Source organism: Folsomia candida, unplaced genomic scaffold (genome assembly GCF_002217175.1).
Source record: "Folsomia candida strain VU population unplaced genomic scaffold, ASM221717v1 Fcan01_Sc003, whole genome shotgun sequence".
Lineage (NCBI taxonomy): Eukaryota > Metazoa > Arthropoda > Collembola > Entomobryomorpha > Isotomidae > Folsomia > Folsomia candida.
The window spans coordinates 11,104,255-11,129,254 of NW_019091195.1; the positions used below are offsets into that span (position 1 = coordinate 11,104,255).

At 37.0% G+C, this 25,000-nt stretch overlaps 4 protein-coding genes across 7 annotated transcripts; 1 reads left to right on the forward strand and 3 right to left on the reverse strand.

The window, feature by feature from the left end:
- The first annotated feature begins 339 nt into the window (after positions 1-339).
- Positions 340-7,372, forward strand: LOC110846527 (thyrostimulin alpha-2 subunit). Of its 4 annotated transcripts, none has more exons than XM_022093308.2 (6): positions 340-677; positions 3,549-3,718; positions 5,233-5,288; positions 5,562-5,592; positions 5,693-5,769; positions 6,131-7,372. In XM_022093308.2, the coding sequence occupies exons 2-6, from the start codon at positions 3,565-3,567 to the stop codon at positions 6,233-6,235; spliced, it is 423 nt and encodes a 140-aa protein (XP_021949000.1). In that variant the 5' UTR covers positions 340-677; positions 3,549-3,564; the 3' UTR covers positions 6,236-7,372. The 4 variants fall into 4 exon arrangements, with proteins under 4 accessions (XP_021949000.1, XP_021949001.1, XP_035706007.1 ...); XM_022093309.2 differs by having other exon boundaries at positions 340-657; XM_035850114.1 differs by lacking the exon at positions 340-677 and adding an exon at positions 698-849.
- A 984-nt stretch (positions 7,373-8,356) lies between these two features.
- Positions 8,357-10,068, reverse strand: LOC110846534 (thyrostimulin beta-5 subunit). The gene is made up of 5 exons (XM_022093316.2): positions 9,699-10,068; positions 9,552-9,610; positions 9,447-9,471; positions 9,162-9,283; positions 8,357-9,070 (listed from the first exon to the last, which is right to left on the reverse strand). The coding sequence occupies exons 1-5, from the start codon at positions 9,918-9,920 to the stop codon at positions 8,953-8,955; spliced, it is 546 nt and encodes a 181-aa protein (XP_021949008.1). The 5' UTR covers positions 9,921-10,068; the 3' UTR covers positions 8,357-8,952.
- A 355-nt stretch (positions 10,069-10,423) lies between these two features.
- On the reverse strand, positions 10,424-15,446 carry LOC110846982 (exonuclease mut-7 homolog). Its single transcript, XM_022093820.2, has 16 exons — positions 15,212-15,446; positions 14,774-15,098; positions 14,513-14,701; positions 14,304-14,441; positions 13,997-14,208; positions 13,711-13,916; positions 13,416-13,606; positions 13,073-13,321; positions 12,617-13,005; positions 12,360-12,554; positions 12,151-12,277; positions 11,817-12,071; positions 11,575-11,714; positions 11,368-11,496; positions 11,056-11,302; positions 10,424-10,958 (listed from the first exon to the last, which is right to left on the reverse strand). The coding sequence occupies exons 1-16, from the start codon at positions 15,332-15,334 to the stop codon at positions 10,771-10,773; spliced, it is 3,303 nt and encodes a 1,100-aa protein (XP_021949512.1). The 5' UTR covers positions 15,335-15,446; the 3' UTR covers positions 10,424-10,770.
- Positions 15,447-15,848: 402 nt separating this feature from the next.
- On the reverse strand, positions 15,849-24,866 carry LOC110846983 (tachykinin-like peptides receptor 99D). The gene is made up of 13 exons (XM_035849639.1): positions 23,561-24,866; positions 23,063-23,222; positions 22,802-22,836; positions 22,560-22,693; positions 22,356-22,409; positions 22,253-22,269; positions 22,086-22,166; positions 21,875-21,987; positions 21,648-21,671; positions 21,376-21,501; positions 21,179-21,282; positions 19,026-19,058; positions 15,849-18,959 (listed from the first exon to the last, which is right to left on the reverse strand). Exons 2-13 carry the CDS (start codon positions 23,185-23,187, stop codon positions 18,828-18,830), a joined length of 978 nt encoding a protein of 325 aa, XP_035705532.1. The 5' UTR covers positions 23,188-23,222; positions 23,561-24,866; the 3' UTR covers positions 15,849-18,827.
- Positions 24,867-25,000: the final 134 nt, after the last annotated feature.

Sequence of the window (25,000 nt, forward strand, 5' to 3'; positions counted from 1 at the left end):
AAAGCTATGCATTACTCGATAAGTTTCAAGGTCTGGTTTCTTATGCATGAGGTTACTTTTCTTTTGAGATTAAAAATAGCCAAGCATTAGCATAACAAGTAAGTACATTGATGGAGCTAGTGTTTTTCTTCTACTTCTCGTGGGTGGATCTGGCTGATGGGGAAGACGGATGGGGTAAGTCGGTTAAAACTGCATCTGGCAATTTAGAGAATGGGAGAAGGGTGGAATTCTTCCCTTTTTGTGAAGCTATGTGTGCGAAAGGAGAAGAAGACGGCAAGGAAGAAGGGGAGAAAGTAGCCAAAACGGTATTTAGCTCAACCTGACCAAGTGGTGAACCAAACAGTCAGCTCTGCTCCCTCAGTCTCTCTCCAAGTCCAGGCGGCGGTATATAAGCCCACTTTCTCTTCGCCTTGTCTCATCAATCCTACAGTTCTAGCAGACGCCAAGAGCATCCATTAATTTCAGAAACGAGGTTTAACATTATCCTACACCGCTAATATTCCATTCAGTCTCAAACTCATATAAAATTAAGTCAGCGAAAGTTGGCAAAAAAATAGCAAGGATCACTTTGCCCCAGGAGATTGAATTGATAAGGACTCCCCTTCTGCCCTTTTCGTATATATAAACTGTGACCAAAGGAACTCCAGCTCTCCAGAAGTAAGTCGAGGCTATCAGTAGTAAGTAGAAAAAACTTATACTCTTTATTAGCACAACTAATGCTGCACAAGTTTTATTCATATTCCAAGTTTTAAAATCTAATCCAGTCGCAGCTAATCCAACTTTGCAGTAAAAAATACTTGTGAATTGCTTACTACGAAATAAGAGTTTGATCAAAATTAAGAAAGTTAGGTATGCAAAGGTTGCTTAAAAGTTATTTTTGTAATTGTGAAATATTAGCCACGTAGAAAAGTCTCGAGAAAAAGTTTGACATAAGCATCGAGGATGTAATTGGACAATTAGATTGTGTGCAATTCGACCAAAATTATTGGGTAATTATAAGTTTGTCGCAATGACATGTAGTAATTTTCACACCCCGTCCCCGTCTGCGGAGAAACTATACTGATTGCCTGCGACGTAGAAATGCTACAAACATTTTTAGACCGACCAACAAATCAGGTCAGGCCTTTGCTCATGTAAAAGTTGTTGATCTCACTCTTAAAAGCTGTGGCTAATTGGACCTCAAACTGGTTTTGGGCTGTTGTCAAATGTGCACTTAATTCACCCCTTCTGCGTCTCTCGCTCCGAGAGAATCAAGGAAAGTAATGAGTGAGATGGGGAATGACAAAGTGTTGGAATTGATTCTATACATGCATACGTGCACAAGTTCCTCTTTCTCTCTGTATTACACGCGAAACGTAGTTAATAAATCAATTTATTTTGGTTCATTTTACTCTCTGATGTAGAATACGGCATTATTTATTAGTCTGGCTGGGTTCGAGTGATTGCCTCATCTTGCCATTAATGATCCTGGTGAACAATCTCGACTTTATCTGAACAAATAAAATAAATCCGACTAGATATTTACATCTTTGCAACTTTGTACAGCCTAATATATAATTCTCAATGTGCCCCCGACCCAACGTCTCACTTTATCTAAGGTTGAGGTTCTCCTATGAATGAGTTTAACTAACTAACTAAACTAACCAAAACAATTTTAATTTTTTTAACTCACTTGCATCTTTTGTGAGCTCTATATTAATTTACACATTGGAACGAACTTATCTGCTATATTTCATAACCTTCGAAGGTTGTGAGATTGTTGAAGAAGCTTTTTTTGTAATTCTCGCTAGGCTTTGTTTATAAAGGGATGAAAAACTTTGTTCATCAACATAAATTGAAACAAATGTTGCGTAGGCTTGAATCTCACCATTGATTTCACAAATAAGCGTGGGCTCTTTGTCAAATACGGCATAACAAGTAGTTTGGTGTCGACGATGCCACAAACTATGATTCATTGTGAACCTTGCAAACTGTTGCTTGCTTAAAGTGAATTTGAGATTGCGTCTCTTTCACATGTCTCATCCATCCATCCGTCGTTGGTGGTTATTACTATTTTACTATCCCACTTCATATTTATTGAAGTGTTGGTTAGGTTAAACTTTCCTTCTATTTGTACTAAAGTAGCCTTCAAACTGGCAATTTAGCACGTACGGTATTCACATTTGGTCCAACTCTCAAGCTCGAACAGTGTGTAATTGAATAGGGAGAAACTGTAGTCGTCAGAAATATCAGAATTGGAACAGAAGTTTATGATGAATTTGGGCTTAAAAGCTTATCGAAACAAGCGAATCAACAAGAAGCTTATTCAGTTCTTACTTTATCTTTCATGACGCTATTTCTATCAAATTGCTCTTTTTATGCAAGCTGTAAAATCATTTCTCGTTAAATACGAGCAAGTACATATGCCAACAACTTTCTCAGCACACGTCTTCAAGTGCGATCTTGAATTGTCCTAGTTCTCCAGAATCTCAAGAGGACTACAAATTTGGGCTGCACAGAGTTGTAAAAGGAAGGTGAATACATAATGTGGAACCTCCCTCATTAAATTTTAGGATTAAATATTTCAAGTACAAAATACATTGACACTTTCAATGAAGGCTCTTTTAACTAAAGGCGAGAAGGAAAGCGGAAGAGTTCGTTGGTCGCTAAAACTTGAGTTCTTTTTCTTCATCCGACATAATCCTGAAGAAATACTGTTTTCTTTCAATTCAAATCCAATTATAATTTTCTCGTCTCCAACCAAGAAGCACGTATTGCATTGCTAGTCACCAAGAAGTAAAAGTATAAGCAACAGCAGAATATACGTAGGAAGGAGACGTCAATTGCTATATCTCATTCTTTGTACCAACCTGATCGGCGTTCATTGAAGTTGGTTCAACAACTTGAGATGTGCTGTTTCATAAATTAAAATCCGATTTTCATCATCTGCTTTCATTTTCGAGAGCAGTTTTTAATTACTTCTCAAAATTCTCTTTTTCTACCGTTTTCCAGCTCGTAAACTCATAAAATGAGAATAAATGAATTTGACAGCCTTGTCTCACTCAAAAGCTACTTGGTCAACAAGTTACGTAGTATAGTATAGTAATTGCCTTTTGAAAACGTATCCTGACAGAAAAAGGCATTTTCCGGTGTCAGGTTTGTTCTTATACGATATTAATACCTGTTGTTATTAAGTAAATACATACGTCAAGACCTACTATTTAAATATTACTTAGCAAGATTACCTTGTGACATCCGTGGTGGACGGCTGCGAATAAATGTATGTAATCTACTCTGAGACGTAGTTTTCACATTTGAAACTATTCCCCCAAATCATTAATCGAATGACAAAGTTAGAAAGTTAAGGAGCAAAATTAGCAAGCCTCATTATTCATGTCATCATATCTACCCCGTCTTTGGTGCTCCTAATTGATTGCGACAAACAAAGTAAGAATGTGTTTAGGATAATGGTGGTTTGGTGAGCGTGGTGGGTGACGCGTTTTGTCTAATGTAATCAGTTCACGAGTGAGTGAGGGAAAATCACATAATCGAGTCAATTAATTCCACAGGAACGACGACTAGGCGATGGCAGAACAAAATATGGCCACAATGCAGAAGGGACAGTTGTGCTGGTGGGCGACTCTAGTGGTGACGATGGCAGTTTTTGCCTTCATCTCCTCCGCAAATGCAGATCTGGGAGGTCGTCACACGTGGGAGCGGCCTGGATGTCATCTTTTGGGTATGTGCTCATCATACATATGTAGCAGTCCATACTATTAGTTCTGGACTATGCGTTTCCTGATATTATTTACTATGCCTGGATGTTTTATTTGGCAATGTTTAGTACTGATTCGCGTCTTGATTTGTACATATTTGCGAATTGCAAGACTTTCACCTGAAAAGATGAAATGAGAATGGGGCTACTTGATACATTCAAGTGTATTTGGATTGGAGAAATCACAAGCAATTAATTTTAGGTATTTATACTGAACTAAACATAATAAAGAGCAGCCAGCCGCAGGGATTGCACATTGCAACATTTCATTGTCTCTGTTCAATTGAAAGTAGATGATTGGCCTAATCTCGTTTCCTTCATTCCGTTTAAAGTGACTTTCAATCACATTTTATATACTTTGCACTCAACCGGGATTAGTTTTCCCAACAGCAGCTCATCACAAATTCATGGAAGTTCACATCTATACTTACATACGATGTCTGCGCTAGAAATTTCTCCTTAATCCTCTCTCCCATGAGTCTCATTTCGTTGAGACGCAAATTCTTTCTCGAGCACGAGTTTACTAAAATTCCAAATTCTGACGACACGATCACAACTTTCATAAAACATTACCCGTCTCCACCTCCTCGCCTCGTCGTGTAGTGGGTGAGAGTGAAGGATCATTGATTCTAGTGTAGTAAGTAGTTTCTCATCACATCCCATTAGCACATGTATCACTTCCCAGACAGCTTTATAACATGAGCATCATAAGATGATCATCTCTCAAACTCTCTTGGTGAATATTTTCACATACGTATTTTACTTAATACTGTGATCTCCGCGATGCAATATTTGCCTTCCTTTTTACATAGCATACAGTGTCAGTATTATGCATACATACATGCATCTCATTGTCAGCTCACAGTAGTGCTCGGCCAGTAGCACGTTTCAAGAACTTTATTCCTTTATCCTGAATAATGTTGAGCGATTTCTTGTCAAAATGTTCTCCTCTTGTCTTGAACCTTCTCGTCGTGATTTATATCAAAAACTGAGGGGCTTGGATGAACCCGCTTCGAATGAAATGTTAGTTCAAACGAAGCTTTCAAAGGTTTGATTAGAATGTTGTAAAGAACATTTATTAGTCTTGAAGTTTAACTTCGTTTGAAGACAAGGAGAAGAGCATAGCATTGTGAGATTATTCCTAGCATATGGAATGTACAAACGTATGTATGTAAGTATGTCTCAAGCTGTAGGAGATGCTGCTATGAAATTCTATGATGTTTTATTCTTCTTGACTACTAATGAAAGCAATGTGCGTGAAAAGTTGAAAGTTGACCTCGCGTAATACATATGTCAAGGTGGGCGTGATAAAATTGTGAATACTATTAAAAGTCTCAATTTGCGTTTGAACACAAATCTCGCTAAACCGTTGGTCAGATCATCACTTGCAAAAGATAATGAATTCTGACATGTTTCATGATATTTCGTTGAGAATGATACTAATCCGTTTGCCCTTCACTAACCAATTCTCATTTCAGGACATACGAGGAAAGTAACAATCCCGGAATGTGTGGATTTTACAATTACAACTAATGTACATATAATTCCAAATTAAACACAATTTAATCCAACGCTACATATCGTCGCTGTTCGTGTAACAGTTATCGCCCTTAAAACCAACTGGAAAGAAAAGTTGTCCGATGAAAATGGGGGAAATAAAAGACGTGTCTCGTGACAGGTTATGTTCAGTTATGGAGTCGCACATATCCCCTAAATTGATTTGATAACTTTTGAACATACAGTGACGATATGTGCTTTTACATTTGAGCATGTTAATTAAATACATGTATGTATATACGTATTACAGGCCTGTCGGGGTTACTGTGAATCATTCGCAGGTAATTGATCAGTTCAAACGACGATAGAAAATTACTCGATTCTAACTCTCCAGCTAATAAAAAATATGTATTTTACTTTTCGCCTGTTTCATAACTGCAGTCCCTTCAGCATGGTATCGCCTCCAAAACAACCCTTCCCAATCAATTACGTCGGTTGGACAATGCTGTTCAATCATGGTTTGTAAACTTATTTATTATTAGAAGAAAATAGCTAACTTGACTAATCCTAAGATCTCATCTTACGCCGTGTATGTGTGACGTGAAATCAACGTATTCAGTCAGTACTGACAACCGCAATGATATATGTAAAGACCAGTGTATGTATTTACATAGTATCAAAGTCATGAGTTGTGCAGATACAAGAATAAAAATATCTTGGTTTACATCTAAAATTGATTTTCTTCATAAATACGTACATATTTTTGATACTTTGCTCCTCGTGACTGAGTTACACGTCACATATAAGTCGAATATTTGCACATGTGGAGCGCAAAGTAAAATTGAGAGAACTAAAATTCAATGCTTGCTTTGATTTCAGGAAACCGAGGATGTCACCGTGAACGTGATTTGTGTTGACGGACCTCGAGAGCTGGTCTTTAAATCAGCCAAATCTTGCTCCTGTTATCATTGTAAAAAGGACTAGGTGCTGATGGTGACACAATGGACTAGGAAGGTTATTAGCACGCTTAATTGGAAAGTTATTGGCACTCTAAATTGGAAATATATTGCACATTACTGTTCTTGCGGTCGTTTAATTATTGCTGATTCCTTCACCTTTCACAATTATCTACGCCAAATTACAGAAAAAACTCAATTTAAAAAATCGTACAGAGTTTGACTCGGAACTAAATTATAATCAAGTAGCAGTATATTCAAGGCAAATTATTTGATGTTGATAAATTATTCGAAATAAGGACGCTTCAATTGAAATACTAGATATTTTGTGTCATATTCTTGCATTGTCATTTTCAGGTTTAAATGTTGATTTTGCTCTCCGAAAACGTTTGGAAATAAGTAAACTTATGTTTTGCGCTTTCACTTTCACTTTCAGCTTTACCAGGTTTATCGTAAAGCCATCCTATTATGTATATAGTTTACTAAATATGTAGTATGTGTGTATTTACTTCTCTTCCTCTGTCTGCCAATCAAAGTTTTGGCTGTCTAAATCCTGTTCTGATAAACCCGCAGGTACATAATACATAGGCATGTCTTATCACTTTCACTCCAGCACCGAAGTGGTGGCGAGTGAGTCTGCAGAGTGCTTATTTATATACGCATTTTCATGTGATTGTCTTGTTTCAGTAGATGTATTTAAATGTCGTCATTACATTGTATCTACCAGTTCTCTTATCCATGTACCTTGAACATTAGTCAACACTTTGGTGTGTGTATACGTGTATGTAGTAGTGTCGTAGGTAAGACTCACATAATTATTATTGATGAATTCGTCACCCAATCCGTGCGTTTAGCAGCAGGAGCAAGTACTATTTCAAATCATTTGGCATTACACCCACGCGCATATGTAAATATATTGGTACTAAACCTGTCATAAATTATTTACTCAAATGCGTTAGTATTCTCAACAACGATATTAATGTAAAACGGCTAGTGTAATGTATGTAAATATAAATCCAAATTAAAAATTTTAATGTATTTACTCTACATGAAAATGTACTCCCACATATTAAACATGTATATGTATATGTCTATATGTATTGCAGGTACTGTTTTATTTAGTGAAATAAAATTTGTTTTTGACGGAAACTTTCAGCATCCCAAATATGTGCATAGCATTGTTTTACTACAAATGAGATTGTGCTAATTGTTATTGAAATCATACGTATATTGATAGACGTCCATGTTCTTTTTCCCTTCGCAATATCCCATTGCTTCAGATTCAAACCCCCAAGGTTCCTCATGACGAAGGGAAGTCACATATTAATATTTTTCCATTAAAACGTCCAATCCAGAGAACATCCCATGTACATAACTCGTTGGAAAGAGTGAAAGCTCCGTACACATTGTGAGAACTGAGGAGAAATGAAACTGCCGTGGGGGGTGAAAGTTCATCAACGTGGTGGATGGAATGCGGAAGGTGAATACATATTTCACATTTAATTATTTCGATTCAACCCACTTATCACCTCTCCCCGATTTTTGAAGGAGGTATGAAGGTTGTCTAATTGAGTCTGCTTCACTTCCTACTGGCAGAACAGTACACATTTCTACTCTGTTCGCATTCCATGGGGTAACGAAATGTCAGCGGATAAAATCCGTTTCTCGTGGGCGTCAAACCCGGATTACCCATACATGGCATTTCTCTGAGGGGGCTTTGTTTAAGCCGGACAGGGTTGTGCTCAACAAGGCAAAATCGCAGTTGAAAGAACATAAAAGGATTGTGATTTTAAATAAGTTGGTTAATAATTCGAGAAACAGAGCTATTTCATGACGTACTAATGCATACATACCTAAGTATGGTCGCTTACGTATAAGTATGCAATACATTTTTTCAGGATTGGGGGAAGTTGAGACTTTCTGAAAGAAGAAACATACATAGCTTAGCCTTGAAGAAACTATAATCTTGTGCATGAATGCAGAAAGAAAAATGCATTGTGTTGGAAGAAAGCAAATATGTGTGCACTGAAATATATATAAAACGACCATGATGGATGAATCATAGAGACGGAGGAGGAGTGAAGAAAGTCTGTATCACAGAGTAAAGTAGAAGGCCATGCAAAAATGAGACGTGTGACTTGGAATAAAATTGTGTGAATTTACCAATGTTTGGAGCATTTTTTTATTAAAAGTTTCTCATTAAATAGGTTACATATATTTCGTCACTATTCATATCTGGAAATATAACAATTTGCTGATCCAATCCCACAACAAGTAATAAAATTATATTGTATTTCTATTACGTTTGTGCCTCAATTGTGCCACGAAAGGAATGCATTTGACCGAGGATAGCCATCTACAACATTTATTAAGTCAAGCATTCTAAATATCCCATAGTTTGGAATGCACATACTACAGATGAAGCGGCCTAACAATAGCAATGTCGTATTAATATTTCCATTGATTAAACCGTGTAAATGGTTTTAAAAGTGGGCAAGGATGACAGATTTTGAAATTTTTCTATTACTGGGATGAGAAGCACTAAGCTATTTAGTACATACTTCACATATACATAAGTACACAGGTATATATGTAGACAAGGAGTACGATAGAGAGGAGAACAAATTCCAATAATAATTTTGTCAACAGTGATTTAATTGTCGTCATTACATAAATTCACACCTAAATTTCTGCAGCACCATTATGATGTCATATAATAATGAGATTACATGTATCGAGGACAGCTTATGGTGCTGGACCACCAGACCCAGATCGAACTCCACGATATCTCAACCCCTCACAACTAGCCACAGAAGATTTGCACACCGAGCAGAGACAAGTTTCAGCTTCTTCATAGTCATATCTGTGGAGAGAAAGTGGGTAATTTTCCATCTTTCAAATACCTACTTAACAAAGATTGGGAACTAATCCTAAATATGTATGTGTGCAAATACCGTTCAGTTCCAGGTTGCACATCAGCATCGCAATTCTTCAAAATTGCAGAGTTTGGTTTCCGAGAGCCGTAGAGGCAAACTGGGTGGTGACTCTTTTTGTAAGGAAACCGAAAATCTGGAATCTAAATAGAAACAAAAGATAAATGGAGAACAAAGTTGGTAAAGTGGCACTTGTTCAATTAGGGAGCACTCCACAAAACTTGTACATTAAAGCTCTGACCAATTTTGTTCGCCGTTGGGGGCGAGAGAGATGATGAAGGGAAAGAAAAGACAAAGCCTTATTACCTCATTGGAATCGCATCGACCCCAGCTGTAAATATAGTGCAATACAAAAGAATGACGTAGCCTGAATGTTCTGTAAAAATCAGCCCCAATTTATGTATATATTACCATGCAAAAAGTTTGACGTTGTCCCAACACGTTTTCCCGTTGGCGTCCGTTTTTGTAACCTGCACACATAAATGCACAGTTGACAGTTGTTGTAATATGACAATTTCAAATGAACGAATAATAATATCAACGAAAAGGAGTGCACACCTTGTATGAGTACAATCGTCGGTGACAGTTCAAAGTTGTTGCAGGGTCCACGGATCCTGTTCCAAGAATGGTCAAACCATCTTCTTCGCTCAAGGGTGGGCTCATATCATCCCCCAAGGAACCCAAGGACAAGGACGCCAACAGGTCATCCTGGTCAGCAGTCGCCTGTAGCTCCCAAATTAGTGAGATGATAAGCAGTGACGTAACCCCAGGCCAGATCATTGTGTCGTAGTGATCTTTTAATTCTTTGGTTGCACGTTGAGCAAGTTAAAGGTGAAAGGGGAAATTGAGACAGAGAAAGCTATTCTGGAGCCGGAACTGTCTCTCTACTCTGGGCTCAACAAGTGGAGAATAGCTCTTTGGCGTCCACTTTCCCTGCCTTTTATATTTTCTTTGAAACTGGAACGGGTACCCCTGCCTATTTACTCCCTTCTCCTGCATGCCCAGCCAGACAGACCAAACTATCGGGGATTTCAAGTCTGCTGCTGCTTGCTCCAAAGAAACGCGAATGACGCAGGTCGAACTGGTTCTGGTTTGCTCTTGTTGCAAATCGCACAAAAAATAACAATTTCAGCTAATACGATGAGAAATAGGGAAAGTTTTTCTCCACCAACACCCTCGCACAGTTTATGCTAAATATTTATTTAGGAAATTGATGTTGTGGAGAAACTCAGTAATGCAGTATCGAGTTGTTCTGATTCAAGAGTAGGTCCAGCAAGGCAAACTTCCAACAATTTCCGAAATGTATTTCACTTTATTATGACCTATTATTATAAGTATAGTATTATAGTTTAGGAAATTATAAGTGGTAAAATAAGACTATGTCAATAAATAAAGTAATTCTTGAACATCATGGAGGAGATACATAATCCGACTACACTAATGCATTGCAAATTCGGAAAACTATTTGCAAAAAATATGTATCTTATCTGACTAAAATTATCTAATATGTATGTATACAAAGTTTGTACTCAAGTGTAAAATTATATCAATATTTGAAAATATATAGTTGCATCACATACTCGTCACACTAGTACAAACGCATATGGTCAGTCTTAAAATATTGTTGAAATTAATCATTTCGCACCAAGGTCTCACTTGAGGGTTTCATTTGAGCTTGAGATTTATCGTTGAGCATCATTTCCTCAATTTGTTTGCTACTCCAGTAACAAAGACCGCAAGAATCACAAATGTAAAGAAATTCGTCAATATAGGAATCCAAAAGATGAGGATTGATTCGATTGATTTCAATTTGTTTTCCTGTAGTATGACGTGCAAAAAATTGCAACACAACAAAATTCAGATAGCGATACTTAATTATAATATTGCAAATTGTGAAATACTGAAAAATGAATACCTGACGGAGTAAATGCAATAGGCGTCATCCTGTTTTCGGATCCTTTGATGACAATGTCTTTCTCAGGACGTAGACACCATCTCCTCAATGCATCGTCTACACAAATAATCATTTCCAATGGAGGTCTATGAACTACAGACGACAAGGCATCGTCCGTTAACATCTTTGATTTTTTATAACCCCGACGCTGAACAAGTTTATGTATGAATTCTTTTGACGCTTTGATGAACACGTTATTATTGCAGAACTAACCAAATGAATAAATTCAATTAATCAAGTACTTGAGACTCTAATATTGTACTCTCCACTTACAAAGCATATTCTGTGACAATCGCTTGGGTGAATAGCAATTTTAAAGTAATCCAAGACTTCGATAATTTGGTCCGTGTAAAGATTTGAATTTACATAAGTAACTTGGTCAGTCGATAACACCGAAAGCAACTGAGATCATACCAAAATACATTCATTAAATAATTGATCAATTATAAGTGCAGCCTTTATTATTGAAAATGATATTACGTCATTGTACTGGTTTTTGCCTCGAGTAATTACAACTGTCCCAGTAGATTTAGAAAGTCGACTGGGATATAATGCATCCACAGAATTCCTCTCTTTGATGAAAGTTTTCAATCCGAAACTCCGCAACAATTTTCCAAGACCTTAATATTAAGAATATTTAATAGATACATACCTAAATGCTGTATAGCCCCGTATCTGTAATAGTGACGGAACTTGGAACATATATATGTATGCATGTTTACCCTCTAGCATGGTATCACACACGATTTCAACAGTCTCAACTGTCCTCGTAGCAGGATTGTTCGTTGACTCATTCGCATCAGTCGACCACGCTCTGGACCAATTTTGCATTTTATTAGAAAATACTGAATGAATGATTTCAATGGGGGCCCGTAATTTTCGACATTTTTGGGCATCCAAAGTCTGAGTTTGAGTGGCTTTGATAAAATCATTCAGTCCAATTGGGGTTATTTTATCTCCTTCGGTGATGACATTAACTGTATTGTATATAAATTAATTCATAAAATACTTAGAAATAATCCTATTCACAGTAATCCAATTCAAATTGTAACATACAAATCTCTAAAAGACAATAAGCGTCCGTAGCAGCATAGGAAATCTGAGATTGTCGCAAGGGTCTTCTTTCCCAGTTAGAAAACTGCTCACCCTTATTCAAACTCTTTGCAAGACATATCTGCACCAACTATATTTTGCATTATCAAAAATTGCGCTAATCCATCGAAAAGTCATGCACCTTATGCTATCGTTAACATCATATTTAATACCTCACTTAATCCACGATCTGTAGATCGAGCATTTGAAAAGGGGAAAAAATTTGAGCGTCGTCTAAGAATATCCATTTGTAAAGTCTTCAAATCGAGGATGCCTTTCGACATTGATTTCAGATTACACCAGTGTTCAGACACTGGGCTTAACATTTTGAAATCGTTATTGATGTCGTATCCAAGTTTTATGATTTTCTAAACCAATGGATTAATAATAATTTATGTACTTTTAATTAATTATTAGAAAAAATACTAACCTCACAAGCGAAAAAATCAGATAACATAGTTTCAAAAGGATTTGGAGTGCTGGTAACTTGAATAGTCGTTCTCAATGTAAATAGATCGATGAGAAATATTTGCCTTTCAAATGCAAGTTGAAGCACTGCAGCAGTCGTCGATCGGCACGGGTGCCATTCTGAATCCACACCTACTAACACGGGATTTTTACTCGCCAATTCTTGTTTGATGTGTTGCATGAATAAGTTGAAATCATCCAAGCAAGACACAATTTTGATGTGAATTTGCGACGGAATAGAGTAGTTCAAATTGCTTGTATTATTTGTGGAAATAGTGTCAGCAGTATGTTGGTTTTCATCGTTCGATGGTCCTGCAATACGGCTGCTGTCAGTGTGCTGAGTTGGTGTACCTGTGATACAAAAAAGTGCATGTATTTTTATGTCACAAAAATTGTTTTTTTTCGTATTTAACCTTACGAAAGATAGATTGCGTTGAGCTAGATGTCTCGACTTCCCAATCTTCATCTATTATCGTCATTTGTGGTCCATTTTTAAGCCATCGTTGAACATCCGATGGTAGCCAATCTTCAGGAATATTATGCGTCTTGGCAAAGCCAACTCCAAATTCAACACCCGCATGTACGTTCATGAGATGCATTGCCTCCTTAGTCAAGTCAAAATCGTCGTTGATTAGAGTCGCGACAACTTCTTGAAAGTTTTCATCGCCTGAAATATTAAATAGTTTAAATGATAAATCAATTGTAAATATACAATATACATATAGCTGAAATAGCTTTAGATGCAATAAAGTATGACGGACTCATGTCAGAACTGGCTTCGGTGAATTTTTTATAAAATAAGTGTCGCATCTCCGCAAATCTTTGGCCTTTGGTGATATTTGGGAACGCTGCTGGAGCAATGTTGTATTTATTGGCAAAGCGTTCCACTAATTTTGCCAATGTTCGCGAAGTAAATTTAGCTTGAACTTTAGTAGCTGGAATGTTGTATTTTCTATATTAATATAAATAACAGCATTAACACAACATGTAATATTGTATGAATAGCTATTATTATAGGTATTTAGGACATTTGGGTTATGAGTATTTTGAGCTCACCGTGCATACGTCGACCACCAGTTTCCAATATTCCGATTTGAAGCAATCTGATCAATAAACCCAATCACGCTCAGTAATAGCTGTCTTGCACCCTTGTGATTGAAGTATTCTTCCACATAATTGAATTGATCTTGTAAAATCATGGCCATTAAAAAGTCATGAATGTCAAAGGAAAATAACTCCAAGGCAAGTGAACCCCACAATGCCTGCAAACAACCACAAATTTGTATATAACAACAGTACATCATACCTGAGATATATAAATTAATCACAACAGGCAACTCACCTGTTTAAATAAACCTCGTTTCGATAATAGTTTGATCTCTTCAAACAGCTCATCTTGGATTTCTTTAAGTTTAAAGACCTCAACTATCAAGTTTTTGAGATCCATTTTCCTGTAAGTTAAAACGAGATGAAAAGCCAATTTCTGAGTATCTTTGGTCAGTTGTGATTCCCACGAGGTAGTGCCACTTAGATACGTTTTCAATTCACAAATCACTGTAATTACATCAAGAGATCAATGTGATATCCGTGTACTTTGCATAATTATAAAATGCATCATATCATCTTGTTTTAAGAAATGTATTGTATACCTTCGCAGCACAGAATTTTTTCGGGTTTGTACGAATGAACAAAATCAAAACTTCGCATCATAAGAAACAACCCCAAGCAGAGTGGGTTGGTGGACTTTACATACGCATTTTTGCATTCTTGTGATATACTTTTGTTAGCTAAAAAAATAATTCGATAGAAAACATATCTCAGTAAACAGATTAATATTGAAAATTAAAACTCAAATTACAATTCCAAGCCGATCGTATGTGAGAAAATGAAATTCCAGCCATTATTGGATCAATGTGCGGTATGAATTCCATCTGTTCACTCTTGGAAAGTGAGTGCATCAAAAAATAATCAGTCTTCATTCCAGGTGGACATTCATTTTTCGAATCTGGAATGTTTTGTGCAAGGCGTCTTGAGACTGACTGTGAATCTGGAAGTTTCAAAAACTTTAGCACTTTTTGACATGTTAAATTAGAGAGTTGTGAGCTAAACAAACACATACCTTTACCCGAAGTGGCATTATTTCTTTCTGACTGATACTGATACATTGATTTTACAGTCGTTTTCCTTTTGGGATAATTCTGAGGGCATTTGTCAGTATCAAATTGTGTATTAATTGCCACGCCGATCGTGAGTGGAGACGTTTCTGCCTGTTTGTCCTCCATCGATGATTGTCCAGCCATGGAGTAACCATGACCTATATTCGGGTGACGGTTGGAATTTTGCATTTCTGCATCATCAAAATCCCTTACATCTTGTCGGAGTATCCCTCGTCCAATTCCATAGCGTCTCACGGAGGTCATGGGTGGATTCGCCATGTCAAATTCCTGTACCGGTGACATAACAAAAGCATTTTACACTGATTTCTTAATGTGTTAGTACATAATAGCCATGCGTGACGTAGTGAATGTAGCCCAATTATTAGTTATTTCGATATTACCGAGTCTGGAATAAAGAAGGAAGATTCACAACTTCGCAACTTTTTTCTCAGAGGTGAGTGACTGTCAAAATCGTCGTCCGAGTCGTCAGAGTCACTTGCTCCAGCAGCGCGGTAGGTTGTCATCCCCTCCTCACAGGGGGGCCCAAGACATTAAATTTACTTTCGAAAGATGAAAGTGTGATATGAAGTAAACACGACTGACTGAATTTCATGTGCGAGTGAGACATGAGCACCACCGTCTCCCGCCCACCTGCTCCTGCTTATGCATCGACTAATCCTAAGGGATATATTATGCCGTTCACGATGCAAAAGGGGCAACCGGAGTTTGTCCGCTGCATGTTACTCTCCATGTTGAACCTGTAGGAAATTTTTATTTTCTGTATTTTTGCGTAAAATATAATGACAGTCCAGATGGTTTGGCGAAGTGACGATATGACGAAGCAAGCAGTTAATTGATGGCCTGACACCATATTTGAGATAAGAAAGAATTAAACTCTGCTGAGACGAAAGAGTTTTGAGGCAACTTGAGACGAGTGAAAGTTGCCTTTTTTGTAATGATATGATTAATACGCATTTTGCACTTTCAAATTGGAATAAGTGACAACATATTATACGTTTTTTTACACTTTTTACAAAATAAATTAGTAACAGTAATTTTTATTCAAAATGGTAACCACATTTTGTTTCGGATGGAACATTGTGTGTGCTACATACATTTTACTCTCGGTTAACTTTTATCATGTATGATAGTAACATTATTTTGTTTGTCCTGTCCACAAAAAAACTACTCACTTTTAAAACTATAATGTTTTTCACTATCTAGTTTTAACGCGGTTGTAACAACCCTTTAATACAATCTATTTGGCGTTGATTGTTTGTAGTTTGAAGGTTGAAAACAGATATATGAATGGATTTAACTAAATGATTCAAATTTAACCTTCATACTATGTAGAACGCCTAAAATAACATTTTCTTTCTTCTGTACAACACAAAGATTGCAATATGTAAATTACGCGTATATACATATAATCACAACTAGAAACAAAATTAAATTTGCGATGTACACAAAAGTTTTGTGACAAAACTTCAAGTTACAATTAATTTAGAACTACTTTTTTTCGCTAAACACGGGAAGCGAATATATATATTTCATGTGTTAAAAACTTCTTATTAATAATACAAGTTTAGCCGACGTTATTATACCGACGTTATTATATAGTAATAATAATATTGCTTTATAGAATTCGTAAATTCATCTTGTTGACGGTCAACTGAGACATTATCAAATCGCTGTTGATTTTATTTTGCTTCATTGAATTATGTCAAATTGTTTAAATACTACCCTTTACCATCAAGGTTTTGGACTTGGACGTTGAATGAATGTTGGTTGTACGATGCAGTTTGGCTTCATTTCAGAATACAGTAAGTTGATTATTATATATGAACATTTTTTTAGTCACGAGAATCCATCAACTAGTACAAATACATGTGTACATGTTTTAAACATTGTTGGATTCGCCATTTCCTGTACTCATAACGGGCGGTGTGCTATAATTTTTAATACTTTTTGGGACATATTTCTTTATTTATCGAGAATAATTGTATGCAAACCAACACTGTATCACATTGTTTAGCAGATAGTCCTACTCTAAATACTCTTTATATTGACACATTCATATTGATTCGAGTTACTTTAAAGTCTGTAAAAACTCCTTAGATTATATGCATAAGCGTTCCAGGTATGTAACATAATCCACACTGGATTAACCTTTTTGACTCTTTTTAAAACCACGTAATATATCCCATACCATTCCTCAAAGTCATTGTTGTAATGTCAAAACTACAACAAACCGATCCTGATTGCACTGCAGTCCGGAATACTTAATTGTCACTGTGTAGCTGTAAAGACGATCTATTTATTTAATTCAAGTATGTAAGTAAGTGCATGCGAGACTCTTTCTCGCACGTGGCCTCTAAACATTTAAATAATTCAAAGATTATGGAACCTATTTATGTAGATAATTTACTCGTCGTCAATCTTGCATACTCGGAAGACTCTTAAATATTACCCAGGTTGTCGTTCGCATAAATACAGCACAAAATAATAAATAGGCTCCCTACTTGCATAACAGTGTTATTTTCTTCCGTGAATTATGGTGAAAAAGAAATCGCTATTATTAGTATCTGAACCGAAGTTACACAACATTCGAGTACGTAACACTGATTACGGTAGTAGTTGTAATTTTTTGAAAACTCCTGAATTGTTCATTTGTACCGGATCATTGAGTAAGTTGGAGTTTTGTTAGTTTTAGTCCTATTCATTTGATATGGTTTTGGTATATATGCAGTCTAATATCTTCGGAACTGCATTGCAATCGGAACTTCAGAGTCGGAAATACATACGTAAATAACTAATATTTTTAACCCGTATAAGTCAACAAATGCAAATATAATAAAATCTAACTCAGTCGTTCGCAAATTTTTTCTTGTAAAAAAGATCTAATAAATTGCTATAAATATTTATCATAAATATGGTGCATAGCCATGTGAGATCAATTCGTTCATTGTTCGATGCTATTGTAGTATAACTGATTGCTGACAACAAAGAAAAGGAAGAAACCTATAAAATATTAGTAACGTTGTAATGGTTCCCCCTCCTCTATTTAGGTAAGTACTAAATGTTTAAAAATACTACATACTTAATCACACAACTCCGTGCCCCTCATTTAACTTGCAGTTCACGAAAATAACTTGAGTAATACTATTTTACACTTTATACGTGTTGGCGACTCGTCGTAATAAATTCATTTTTCTAAATATTCTCTGTAGTTTTAAAATCAATCAAGTCAAGTCAATGCATAATGCAGATTTCCTATGTACATTTAATTGACTACGTAGATCGAAGACTGGACTAACAAGCATCTACCTCGAAAAACCCACTCCGCTATTTTCTATTATTATTGAATTTAATTGAAAGTAGTTTTAATGTCCGTAGCTCTGTTTTTATTGGTTTCCTTTGTCCTGACTGACGGAAGCAATTTGCCGAACGGAACGTGAAGAAATAAGTCTGTAATTCGGTGTAATTTGTTCTCATCTCGTTAATCTCGTCCGACTTTCCCACGACCACCCACCTTCGTCCCATCACCACCGAGTTCACCACCTTTCAGTGAAAGGCTTTCACTCCCGCACCACTGCACTGGGCTGCCAGAGCCAAGCACTTTTTTCCTATTCCTATTACTCCACAAGAAACTTCCTCTCCAGAGAAAGTGACTGACTGCCTGCCTATTCTTTCAGTCAGAGCGAGGTAGATGTACAAGTAATGTAAAGCTATGCATACATATAATTTGGTAATATTAGATGAACGAGTAATTATTCTCTTCTACCCCTGCGCCTCAAATATCCTTTAGTTTGGCTTCTACTCACGTATTTATAGTAAAACTGCTAACAACACACGCTAAAAGGCATTGGATTATACAGTAGTGTGAGAACCTGGAATCCTCTAGACATCGTCAGCAGTGGCAATGTCACGATTGTCAGAACACAGTCGAAAAAACGAGTGCTTAACAAAGGTTGGAATTAATGATAGAAATCTCACTCCAACCCGGTCCCGGTGTAGTCAATCACCGTGCTGAAGTAGTCGACTTTTTGCTCGACAGCACAAAGACAGACAAAACACTCGCAGGTGAAACCGGAAATTTTTGTTGACCGTCACGTAAATGAATAGCTTCCAGAATGAATTGCACAAGCCCTGAAAACAATAAATTAATCGCAAAAATTAGGCCATTGCTTGCGTCTCACCTATTAAATTTCTTACCATCCAAAATACTGTGAAATGGAGGAAAGGAACCTGGAATGGAATAAATGCCAATTTAATTTCGTTAAAACAGAGTTGATTACACGCGAATAGGAAATGCACGATTTCGTGGAAATGGGTCGTTCCTGGGCAGATACGGCCTTTCAGAATTGATGGGAACAGATCACGTCATGGATATCATGGTATATCTGACAAGATAAGATGTCTACAAATTGAACCGGCCCAACTATAGTTATATAATTTTATCTATGTATGGCAGAGTAACTATATATTTGGTTGGGCAAGCTGTGCAAATTTAATCTACCTTCTAGAATTTTGCTCCACTATTATACTTTTGCTATCCTGGATTCTTGGAAAATAAATTCCACAATAGTAATTTTGTAATAAATAAATTTTAAAAAACAAACTTAGGTGAAGGACGCGCTTAAAATATTAAAACAAGTTGCGTTAAAAAATGTCATAATATCGTTTAATATTTATTAATTTTTTCTTCACCGTGGGCCGAACTACTTTATTTTCACAGCAAGGATAATTAACATTAAATGTAACTAAAACAACGACTTGATTAACCGATAAGTGTACCTGTTTCAGGGGGAATTATTAAAATACGCCAGAACATGAGCAAATTTCCTCTATAAGAGGTGTCACTATTTATTGAAAGATAACCATTCAAATCTCTTTGATAACTTTGAATCAAATTTAAAGTTTATTATACAAAAATTACGTATTTCGTGCAATTGTTTCAAATGCTTGAAAGTATATTTTTCTACTATGTTAGTTGGGCCCACGGTGAAGAAAACATTAATAAATATTAAACGATATTATGACATTTTTTAACGCAACTTGTTTTAATATTTTAAGCGCGTCCTTCACCTAAGTTTGTTTTTTAAAATTTATTTATTTAATTATTTTTAGTGATTTGTGAACTTCAATGCATAAAATCATAATTATCAAATCTTAAACGTTGTTAATTCTCCTTTGGATGGATGCGTGGTATACCAATTTAATCCCCAGTGGGTGTGGAAGCGTGGCACACAAAATTAATCCCCCACTGCGTACGGATGCGTTATATTTATATTTCATGGAATTTGATCAATCCCGAGTGTTTCAGAATTTTTAGGATTGTTATGTTGTGGTAGTGCTAAATAAACTTTGCATTGCTGGCACACGTTAGCAACCAGTAACCTAGCACGTATATTTACGCATACGTAAATAGGTCGCTTAATGGCAATATTTCAAAAAGCTCTAATTCCTTGAGTTTTCATCCGATTAAGTCGAACAAAGGCTTAAAATGTGCGTATTATCCAGGAGAATGATAAAAATGGCAAGCCCCCGGTCGGAAACCCTTTCTTGACGCCAGGAAATAGATTCGAAACTTTAAACATCGGACTTTCTGCCTAAAGGAATTAGAATTTTGGAAAAATAAGAAAAATGACTCTGTAAAACAGAATTCTCTAGTTTTTTGTTTCAACATGTTTTCCATGCAACGAGCGGTTTGGGCGAAATCTCAGTGGGACCTTTTCAAAGTTGCAGCTGAATGCATACTTAGGCTTCGCCGTAACCATGGTGATCTTTCAACATGATCACCTTATGGTTACTTTTCCTTCACCTAAGAAAAACAACTGGCAGTAATAATCTATCAGCAGTAAATCTTTTAGAGGGGAGCTCTTTGTTATTTGTAGTGTTATGTAAGACCATATACCGTAAATACTCTATTTATAGCCGGGGCTAAAATCCAAAACTGGGTGTCACAGACCGGCTACAATTAGAGACCCGGCTAAATTTTGTTCCGCGCTAATTTTTAATATCATAAAATGACTTTTTGTCATGATTAAATTCATTTTTGGTCAAATAAAATTAAAAGTTTTGTACATTTTGACCTCATTCGTGCATCAACCGAATGTACAGCATTTTCTTTAATGGGCTATGAACGGGGACACGGTGGATAGGAGTAGAGGACATAATTAGAGACCCGGGACCCGGCTATAATTAGAGACCCGGCTAAAATTTAGAAATCTTGGTCTCTAGACCCGGCTATATTTGGAGACCGGCTATAATTAGAATAGGGCTATAAATAGAGGTTTTACGGTATGTACATTTGTATGCACATATATACTTAGGTCACTATTTAAGTCTCGTAGTACTAAACCCACCTGAATTTTCCACTGGGTGAGGTATTCCAAAAATGTAATGACAAGGAATGGAAGCCATGAAATCCAAAAGAAGACGACCAGGATGAAGGAAGTTAAGTGAGCAGCTATAGATTAGAATTTCCGTAATTCCGTTAGCTTGCATTACATGTGCATACACTAAATCTTAATGTAAATAAATAATAAAAATCGAATCTTACGATTTGCTAATGTTTCGGTTAACGCAGAGACATATTCCTTATCCATGCCAGGCAAGTCGCTCTTGAGACGTTTCATGGCAGCAAAGATGAAGAAATACGTGTAAATCATCGTGGTGATTGTCGGACCTGTCGCACACAAGGTTAATGGATCAATGCTAATGAGCCATTTATGGGAAAATACAAAAGATAGCAAAGACATACTTATATGCACTGGCATGTCAAAAATCGATTTTTGTAATTAAGAATATATTAGAATAATGAACGAGAATTACCAAGAATGAGACTAGCGAGAGTAGCTGAAATGAAATTAAACAAAATATCGTATAATCATCAGTTGAAAAAGTGTTTAAATTAAGACGACAATTATTAATTCCTAAAATATCCGCACATCACATCATTATCCAAATCTTCCAAGTTCCCAGCATTTCAACGCTCGGCTTTGAAGTATCCCATCTTGTCTTAGATACATCAACAACCGCCTAAGCATGTACATATTTACCTGCATATGCCGGCATAACATTCCATTCCAAGAGACAAACGGCCGCTTGCTTATCATAGTCGGCTCCGCGAAACCCCATGAGCGGCGGACTGCACAACATCAGCGCCGAGACCCTGAAATGCAAATTGGCAGATTGCCCCAAATAATTTGTTTTCTCTGCAGAATTGCGAATGAATACTTCAAACATAGGTATTTGCTAGAAATAAAGTACCATGACACTGCCACCCAGCACTGCACACGCGTTCGGGTTTGGATCACCTCGTACCGAATGGGCTTTCTAACTGCGACATAGCTGTGCACAGAAATAATTGTGGTTTATTTATGCATACATAATCTGCTTACGCTTTCTCCAACTCCATTATGTAAATATGTGCTTACCGATCTACACTCATCCACTGTGCCACCATGAAAGCAATAGTCAATCCATGTAAATATAAGTTCGTCAACGAAAGCAACGAGTTAAATGGATACACATACTTACCATAAGGGTGTAAACAGAGGCTGACCATAAAACTGAACCCAGGTACGCCGATGCCTACATATAAGCATTACAATACAAGTTATAAATACAAATTGTGAGACTATTTGTAAGAATTCTGAAGCTTGACTAATTACAAGTTACATATTTGAACAAATCAAACAACATGTAATAATAATGTACATAAGTGATGCTGAATGCCTTCACCTTGCACAAGACATCACCGTACATCCAATATTTGATCAATGTAGGATAGACGGATAGTGGAACCACTAAAATCCCCCCCAGGAGATCAGCGACCGACAGCGACAGCAAGTAGTAGCTCAATACTTCTCGAGGACCTGAAAGCAAGATTCGTTTTAACCTCGGACTGTCCCCTTATGGAAAACTCTTACAAAGTGGATAAGGCCAAGCATTCAAGACGCAGACTTAAGCATGTTAATTATTACCTGGTGATGTTATGAAGGTTGCAATGATTATCACACTAAAAGATAAATAAAACGTGGGTTACAAATGACAGGACATTTTATTGATTTTGATGTTGATACAGTGGATTGAAAATGGATTTCATGTAAAAGTTATAATTATTAATTGCTTATAGAACCAAGTGTGGAAGATTTCGAGGAGAATTATAACCATTTCTTCCACTGTCAACAGTCATGTTTCAATTTTTGTGCTTCAACAACATATGAACAGTTTTGAAAACTTACTTTGTCACAATTATCAGTACTCCAATGGAGAGGACGACGATGGCTTGGATGAGACTGTCAAACGGAATCTCAATCCCACCCATTCCCTCGGAGAAAATAATAATGTTACCATCCTTGGTAAACATGGGCAAGTAATGGGGAACGGTAGCACACTTTGCACCTACGGATCCCACAATCCAATACCACTTTAATTATCCACAAGGTATAATAGTGCTGAGTATACAATTACACCATAAATTCAATTTACGTGTACGTACAGACATGCAATTTAGTTCAGTGCGTTGAATAAAATTTTACTATAAAAACAATGATGAGCGACAACGATACCAACATTTTACTAAACATTAAAATACTATCGATGTCAAACTACAGGGGAGTTTGGTATGGCAGGCATATCGAATTGAATAATGTTATGTTTATTACGAGCAAGTTGAAGGTCTCATGCACTACTTGTAACATTAATTTTAAACATTATTTAAAATACGGCGTGCGACTTACTCGTGTGGCTCCGCTCCTATCTGATTGTGTGGAAGCTTTCCACCGTAGATGAGACGATTAATCTTTCATGTTATTTTTACGACACGAAGAGTAATGCAGGAGGCTGACATGAAAGCGAGCTTCATCTATAAAATCACCCCACTCGACAGATTCGCCTCCCGTCACAACAACGGGATTCTACAAAAGTCACTCTTGAGGGGGAACTGAAGGAAAGCAAAATTTGTGACTGGGTCAGTGAGTGGTGCGAGGCGAGTAAAAATGACGAAGACCAGGCGAGGGTCAAGCTGGTTAGTGGTGACGGGTGCTAAATAGGAGCGAGTTAGTGTCCAAAATGACGGTGGTGGTGGTGAGCGAGTGGGATTGGGGGGAGGCGAAGGTGAAAGTTAAAAACGAGAGTGAAAGTGGTGAACTTGATTGAGTGGACGATGGGGAAATGTTCAAATGTGTGAGTGTGTGGAGGAGATGGATGGAGATGTGCAGGGATTAGTTATGACTTCAACACCACTTTCTCCAGTCGACAAACCACCTCTGGCACCACCACAACCAACAATACACACCACCAGCGGATGGATCGAAGTCTGTGATTCATGCGCCTTCCTTCCACCACTCCTCCCCGTCTTCCCGGCTCCAGAACATTACAGCTACCTAATTTTCATCAGTCCACCAACCACGTCACCCATATTTGCAAATTTCTCTATACTTAAAACACAAAAATCCTGACAAATGCATCCTTATGTAGCTCTTTGTTTGTCTTTAATGAATTTTCAAAAAATTCAGCATTGTGAAATCTACGAGACGTACAAACTACATACTTGTCCAAAGTTTGTATGTATTATTAGAGACGATAACACAAATAGAATGAGAAGCCTACATATATCTCAAGTTGAAGTATGATAAGCAATTAATACGGCCACAATAATTTGTGCATCACGTTTGCAGTGATTTCTCCACCCTTCCTACTTTTTACTTTCACCCGCGTTCTAGAGGCTGGTATTACAAATAGCTACAAACTGAAGTGGAGCTACTCTCATCTATACCCCAGTTTTCGTCTAAATCGCACTAGAAATCCAACCCATGCGCATATTTGTCAAGAAATAGTTGATTTGATAGCAGAGAAAATTGACTATAGAGCCCTTCTTGATTGCTTTCCTTTCTCCCTTCTCTCGCTCTTCCCAAATCTCTCTCAAGTGCTTCTGGCATGAGCTCAATCCATGCAAGTGTGGTGTCTCACCAGTGGGTTCCTCATAATAATGTAATGCTCGAGTGGATACCTCACCTCAGATTTAAATACTTCAACCCACTCCAAATTACTCTGGACTCGTCAGAACGCTCACATTCCTGATGGGAAACATTACCACGTCTTCAATTGACATTTACGTAAACGAGAATTTAGCGTAGTTTGAGTTTTCTTCTTCTGCATGAGGCATATGTCCCCTGATG

Coding starts and splice junctions, on each gene's coding strand:
- LOC110846527 (XM_022093308.2), top strand. CDS start 3,565: ATGGCAGAACAAAATATGGCCACAATGCAGAAGGGACAGTTGTGCTGG. Junction 3,719..5,232: donor GCCTGGATGTCATCTTTTGG/GTATGTGCTCAT, acceptor TTCTCATTTCAG/GACATACGAGGAAAGTAACA. Junction 5,289..5,561: donor ATTTTACAATTACAACTAAT/GTACATATAATT, acceptor TACGTATTACAG/GCCTGTCGGGGTTACTGTGA.
- LOC110846534 (XM_022093316.2), bottom strand. CDS start 9,920: ATGATCTGGCCTGGGGTTACGTCACTGCTTATCATCTCACTAATTTGG. Junction 9,472..9,551: donor AACGTCAAACTTTTTGCATG/GTAATATATACA, acceptor CTATATTTACAG/CTGGGGTCGATGCGATTCCA. Junction 9,284..9,446: donor GTCGATGCGATTCCAATGAG/GTAATAAGGCTT, acceptor GTTTCTATTTAG/ATTCCAGATTTTCGGTTTCC.
- LOC110846982 (XM_022093820.2), bottom strand. CDS start 15,334: ATGACAACCTACCGCGCTGCTGGAGCAAGTGACTCTGACGACTCGGAC. Junction 14,702..14,773: donor TAATGCCACTTCGGGTAAAG/GTATGTGTTTGT, acceptor TGAAACTTCCAG/ATTCACAGTCAGTCTCAAGA. Junction 13,917..13,996: donor AACGAGGTTTATTTAAACAG/GTGAGTTGCCTG, acceptor GGTTGTTTGCAG/GCATTGTGGGGTTCACTTGC.
- LOC110846983 (XM_035849639.1), bottom strand. CDS start 23,187: ATGTTTACCAAGGATGGTAACATTATTATTTTCTCCGAGGGAATGGGT. Junction 22,694..22,801: donor AACCTTCATAACATCACCAG/GTAATAATTAAC, acceptor TCTTGCTTTCAG/GTCCTCGAGAAGTATTGAGC. Junction 21,283..21,375: donor AACCGAAACATTAGCAAATC/GTAAGATTCGAT, acceptor TCTAATCTATAG/CTGCTCACTTAACTTCCTTC.